The following is a 6,232-nucleotide window of genomic DNA, read 5'->3' as shown; positions in this document are numbered from 1 at the left end:
TTCTCGGTTAAAAACCCTAAACGTTAGCAGATGAAGCACGACCAAACATCAACGAACTGGGCAGTGGGTTGCAACGATTTGGGGAAGAAGCGGGCGGCAGGAGTTGAAATCTGAATTCAAGTGAGACAAAAACAGTGCCTTCCGAGCTACATTGATGTCCCCCTGTCCCAAAACAAGTTTGAAAAGACAACTGTAAGTTTATAGTGTGGGGGTATAGCACTTACAGTTACAGTAGTAGAGGACTTACCACTTGCATCGTCTTTGTAAATGCCCTTGCACTTTCCTGGATAGCCATAAGCATTACTATTCCACACGCATGACTACAAAGCCAAACAAAACATATCAGTAAGACTTAAGGTGGTTACTCGACGATGAAAAGGTAGCATAAACAGTACTTGTCGTTGTAGTCAGGGAAGCTAATGGAGTCCAAGGGCCAAGTATGCATTTGCTTCAACTTCCAAACAAGAGCTGCATTATATTGCGTGTCCCTCCAATGTAGAACGTACTCCACAGCTGCTATCTGGAATGAGGAGACCGTATTATGTTAGTACAATAAAATGAGTGAAGTCAATGTTCTTAAACTCCCACCAAACCAGGTTAAGTAAAAACTAAGTAAAAACTACATATCACATGATTAGATACCAATTTTTTAACATCCCCATAATGCTCGGAAGCAGGATTAGTATACATGTTGTCAATGAACCATATCTTCTGGTCTTTCCGTGCAAAAGCAACACACCACCAATGTCCGTTGTCCACAACTGGAACATAGACCTGGACATGATAATTACAAATTCTTACAAATCGCATACCTGTGTGTCGCGGACAATTAATACACCAAAAACTAAAATAACAAATTGTACAAGGACGTTCCTCAAAAAGAAGACAGATCCCGAACTGACCAAATAGAGAGCAACCATTCAACGTAAAAGGCATGTAGGAACTTATTTCCAAATCCTTAAAATACGGCCTCATCACTCAGTTATTATTCCGAAAATAGTCAGACACATGTTGTTGGCATATAATCAGACATCTAAACATGGAGTAAAAAAGACTAATTAGACTTACCACAGATATATCAGCTGACACAATCTTCTGGAGAGGGGTGGACCACTTCTTCAGCAGACCAGCATATGTTTCCCTCGTCTTTAATTTCTGATACTGTAAAGCACAACAACAAAAAACTAAGCAACCACGTACGCTTACTTTATTTATTTCATTAATGGTGAATATTAGGAGAACATACCGCAAATGAGGAGTCCAGCATGATTCTGCGAGAATTCGTTGGGTATTCCAGAGCCCATTCCCTGTTGTATATGTTTGCAACGGCCCGAACGTACTGGGAATGCACGTACTCCCTAGGACGCACAACCGAGTAGCACATCATCCGATTTGCATCATTACCATCACACTCGATAAGCATGGCCCCCCTGCAAACATAAAATACAGATACAAGTGATTATCATTACATAAATGTACAACGTACATTAGTGTATACAACGTACTTAAGTGTCACATGAGTAAAAGTTGTAGAACGTACTGCTCTTTCCCTTTAGGATTGTATGACTCCACATAAGCTACTACGTCACTCTCAAGTTTTGTCATTCGTACTCGCGTCTGCCGATAGCGCGTTTTTGGTTTTGTTCTCGGAATCCTTAGGATCAATTTCTCCCGTGGTCGTTCTTGGTCATCAGTTTGGAGATTCTCATCAGTGGTCTTCCCTTCAGTGGGGTTATATTGACTGGTGTTCTCTTCACTGTTCTTATCTTCAGAGGGGTTCTCTTGAGCGATGTTCTCCAAGGGCGATGCTGCAACCGTTCCTTGCACAGGACCATTAGCCGGTCCCTCATCATCGTCATCATCCCTATTGTTCGGCCCCCCATCCTTGACGCCACCATCCTACTCTTCCGGCTCCTCAACATTCTCCTCACCATTGTCTTCATCATCCTCTTTGTCTTCAACTACACCCAGCTGTCCCACCTTCTCCGATGACATTCCATCTGAAGGTGGCCCGTCACCAGCTTGAACCTGTCCGTGCTGATGTGTCTGGTCGACCGGGTGCTTGCTTGTTTCTGGGTCAGTTGCTACTACACCAACATCATCAGTAGTGTGGACCAAAGGTACATCACCGTGGCTGACAGCAGTGTGGACCAAAGGTACATCACCGTGGCTGACCGGGTCTAGGGGATTCATAACTGGCACACTCCCATGAGGGCCCACAAATACACGTCCCCCATCAGACGGTTGCAACTCCACATCGGAATCGTCATCGGCATCCAACTCTGTAAGCACCTTATTGACAGACTTGTCCAACGGCATAGCCACACCATCAACATCTATCGTCAAATGATCGGTAGCATGATATGACCTCATTCCTCTTTCACGGGATACGCCCCGGCGATCTTGCAATAATGGAGCAAGCTGCCCCATAACCTAAACAGAAAAAAAGGTAATGTAATTCATACACACAGACATGACTCCTCCAGACCTGCGTGAGTACTATTTTTTACTAGTTACACATGTATGCCTGTTTATCACTAACACTCAATATTTGAAAATTATCCCACTACAGAGAGTACCAAACAACATCAATATCATTCATATGGTACACCTAAAGACATTTATGAGTACTATTTGAAACCCTAAAACATTTATGGCTATTAATCACTAACATCAACATAAAATTGAGGAAAGCGTTTAACTTCCCATACCATCTCTGTGACCTCCTAAGCTAGGGTGCGTCTCCATTCTGAAGAAGTCATCTGTGCTACCATCTCAGCAACCTCTACTGCGGGAGACCGTCTACCCTCCCTGCCGTAAAGGGGATGAGGATCCCCGTACACAACATCAACAGTCTGGAAAGATTATAAAAGGAATAGATTTCAGTCAGATTAGATAATACAAAATTTAATATGACAAATACGACCGACTAACAACCAGTTACCCACCGTAATCCTTCCATAATCATCACTCGCTTTCCTATCCCGATTCTTGGCCTCATCCACTTCCTCCTGTGTCCAGACTTTGATCCTGGGAAACTCATCCAATCTCACAGGATGCCTGCATAAATGGTCTAGGTAGAAAATCTGTAAAACAAATCCACTTTCAGGTAAGGCACTGTAATATAAGACAGGATACTAACACCACAACAATAACAGTATTAACCTTTTATATAATTTAATACATTAAATATTTCAGTAAGATAGACGCACCAGCAAAAACAACACACAACCACCAGTCCCAGCGGCATACCCCTGATGGTCTATCTTCCGCTGACAGGCGTCTCCGTAGTCTAAAAGCCATGTGTGACAAAACTCACACCAATTGTACAGTGATGCATTCTTTGCCACGGAAACTGCACCTAGAAATTTTAAAGACATGTTACCCCCATCGGTAGAAGGACATAAAATCTGCCCCAGCAACACAATCATGAAATTTTCCATGAACGAGGCCCTATCACGCTGATTAGCCAGGGGGTTTATCTTTCCTTCACCGTCAACCGGCCCTGCCAATTCCTTTACTGATTTTGCTATGATTATTGTGCTCTTTGAGGTTGATGTATTCTTTTCACCATACTTGAGGGCCATCGCTTTAAGGGTGCCTGGAGGAAGATCAGACTCCTTCACTGGCACCGGAAGACCGCTGTTCTGGAATCCGAATACATATTCCCAATGGGAAGCAGTTATCGGCAACACATGGCCGTCCCCTCCAACAAGGTAACTGTTACCCCCATCCAACCGGGACATCAGCCAGTAGCACAGCTGCCTAGGTAGCTTGGATATTTTCAAATCCAACATCCCCCCGAAACCCATTTTCCTAACGCAACTTCTCCTTGACTCATCAAAAGCAGCAATAATCTTAGAAAATGCATCCGTGCGACAGATAACGCTTGGTTGCTACACATAATAGTTTAAGTGAAAAATTGAAATTATCAACTGACAAAACCTAATCAAAATACACAATTCATCTTTAAATAAAGGATCAATAGTACCTTCCGGCCACAATTAGCCCGCTGAGTAGCAACTACCACGCCGTGAAACTTCGCATACTCACCCCTAGACATAGGATATTTGGGAATCGGTACCTAAATATGAAAAAAACATTAGCATCAACTACGTAGAAAAAACATTATTACACCATAAAAATCCTTAAAAACAATGAATAAATTTCAAAATTATATACCCGCACAAACATCCTCCTGTTATTCCCTCTGATTGCCTTCTGTTTTGCAGGGGGCTTTCCTTTTGCTACCCCTGTTTCATCAAACTTCCTACCCATCTGCTTCATCGCAGGAAGTATCGTCTTCTTCACAGGTCTCCTTCCCTCGTCAACATCATCATAATCCTCTCTACGCCTCTTCCGCATCATCTGCAGATGTGCCTTCTTCTTCAAAGCATTCTGCCCGACCTCCTTCCAACTCTTCCCTCTTTTCTGAACGCGAACAACAACATCCTCTCCTTCATCTTCATACCCACCATCCATATATTCACCGTCTTCGTCTTCTATATCTTCTTCCTCCTCTACTTCATCGTATGAAATAACCCTCCTGCTTTTAGCAGATTGCCTTTTCTTTGGCGCACGTTTCACTGTTCTCTGGCATAATTCATCCTCGAATTCTTCGTCCTCATATATCTCATCCTCATATTCATCATCTTCAACATCTTCATATGCATCCCCGTCAAAAACAGATTCTTCACTGTCATCCCCAGACAGCGATCGTCCTTCCTCATCTTCTTCCATTTCTTCATCGACGACAGGGTCTTTGCCCTTTAGCTTACTATTCCGAGCAACTTCCACGCGTTTTTCCTTAAAAACAATATTGAAATACATATCTTGTTAATAAACGTATAACAATATACATACTATCAATTATCAGCAAATACGATACACTCATAAAAAGAGCAGTGACACTCACCCTAGGTTTGCTGCTGCTACCACTTTGTCCCTTGATAACCATCCTACAAATACAATTTTACCAATCATTATACCATGCATACCTTCGATATAACAGTACCAAACACGTTGATAATTTAGGTTTGGTTCCAAAGAAAATACCAAATCATATATCCTTTACCTAAATGTATCAAAATATGTAATATTTTCCATTTGGTACCAGATCAAGTACCAAACAACAATCAAACAAACAAAGGTAGTTTTAAAAGCATGCCATCACACGAATTAAACATTAATCAGGCACCCCTTCATATCAGTTTAACTTTACCTAAACGAAGGCTTATCAAATTACTTAATTCGACTTGGAAAGTAATTCAACAACAAACATCACAGTATAGAATTCGCATAATAACCACAAATTAACCACTAATTAACCCCAAATATGAAAATTCCATAAAAATAGCTACTTCATCACTAAATTAAATATACACTTAAATTTCCATTAACAAGAGCTACTTCAAGTAATTAGAACATAATTGTGAAAAAAATTCACTTTCAATTCATCAGCAACACAATTGTCAAACAAAATGGTGAAACCCTAAAAATCAAATCAGCCCCAAAAAACTGTGAAAACAAAAAATATTACCAAAACAAGAACTAAAGAACAATTCATACAGAAATAAATTAACTTCACATGGAAAGTAATTCAGAAGTTCCTTAGTTAACAAATATCACCAAATATAATCGCCCTGGCAAACACCCTTTTTGGACTGTATGAATTGGAAACCGGTCACGAAGTGGCTAACCTTCTAACGAGAGACTGAGAATTTGGGCAGTTCTTGACGGAGAATTTGGAGGGAGATCAATTGAGCGGGAGAGCACGCAAGGAGGAAGAAGACTAAAGAACCGTATTTTGGAAAGAAACAGTAAAAATGAAACCACCACCTGATTTTTTACATAACATTAAATTAATAATCAGTAAATTATAAAATAGAAATTAAAGATAAATTGAAAAGTCAAAAAAAATTTTAAAATTCAAATTTTGGAACAGAATTTTTGAGAGAGAAGTTGCAAAATATCTGAAGTGGTGATTAAGGGTGGGCCACCCACCTTTACTCCACTTACAATTACCTTCTTGTCCCTAGTATACCATTGTTATGGTATACCCAGTATCGTTTTAGACAACCTCCGAAGAGAGTCCGTATTGTTTTGATTCTATTTGTTGGGTTGTCTTTGTAGAATTGAACTTTCTGACGGCCAAAGCACGTGGTAATTTGTCAGCATTTGATGATGACTGAAAGTGAATTACTTGGACTGAGATTTGGGATGGAAATAGGGG

General features: G+C 40.7%; 1 protein-coding gene across 1 annotated transcript; it reads right to left on the bottom strand.

Moving 5' to 3' along the window:
• Nucleotides 1-597: 597 nt before the first annotated feature.
• On the bottom strand, nucleotides 598-4,830 carry LOC110774699 (uncharacterized). Its single transcript, XM_056839183.1, has 11 exons — nucleotides 4,183-4,830; nucleotides 3,992-4,084; nucleotides 3,213-3,896; nucleotides 2,949-3,086; nucleotides 2,772-2,855; nucleotides 2,528-2,566; nucleotides 1,932-2,433; nucleotides 1,541-1,820; nucleotides 1,247-1,430; nucleotides 1,069-1,161; nucleotides 598-774 (listed from the first exon to the last, which is right to left on the bottom strand). The coding sequence occupies exons 1-11, from the start codon at nucleotides 4,828-4,830 to the stop codon at nucleotides 598-600; spliced, it is 2,922 nt and encodes a 973-aa protein (XP_056695161.1).
• Nucleotides 4,831-6,232: the final 1,402 nt, after the last annotated feature.

The sequence above is a fragment of the Spinacia oleracea genome, chromosome 3, assembly GCF_020520425.1.
Source record: "Spinacia oleracea cultivar Varoflay chromosome 3, BTI_SOV_V1, whole genome shotgun sequence".
Classification (NCBI taxonomy): Eukaryota; Viridiplantae; Streptophyta; class Magnoliopsida; order Caryophyllales; family Amaranthaceae; genus Spinacia; species Spinacia oleracea.
The sequence above is the reverse complement of the archived record's forward strand: the minus strand, read 5'-3'. Positions and strand labels throughout refer to the sequence as shown.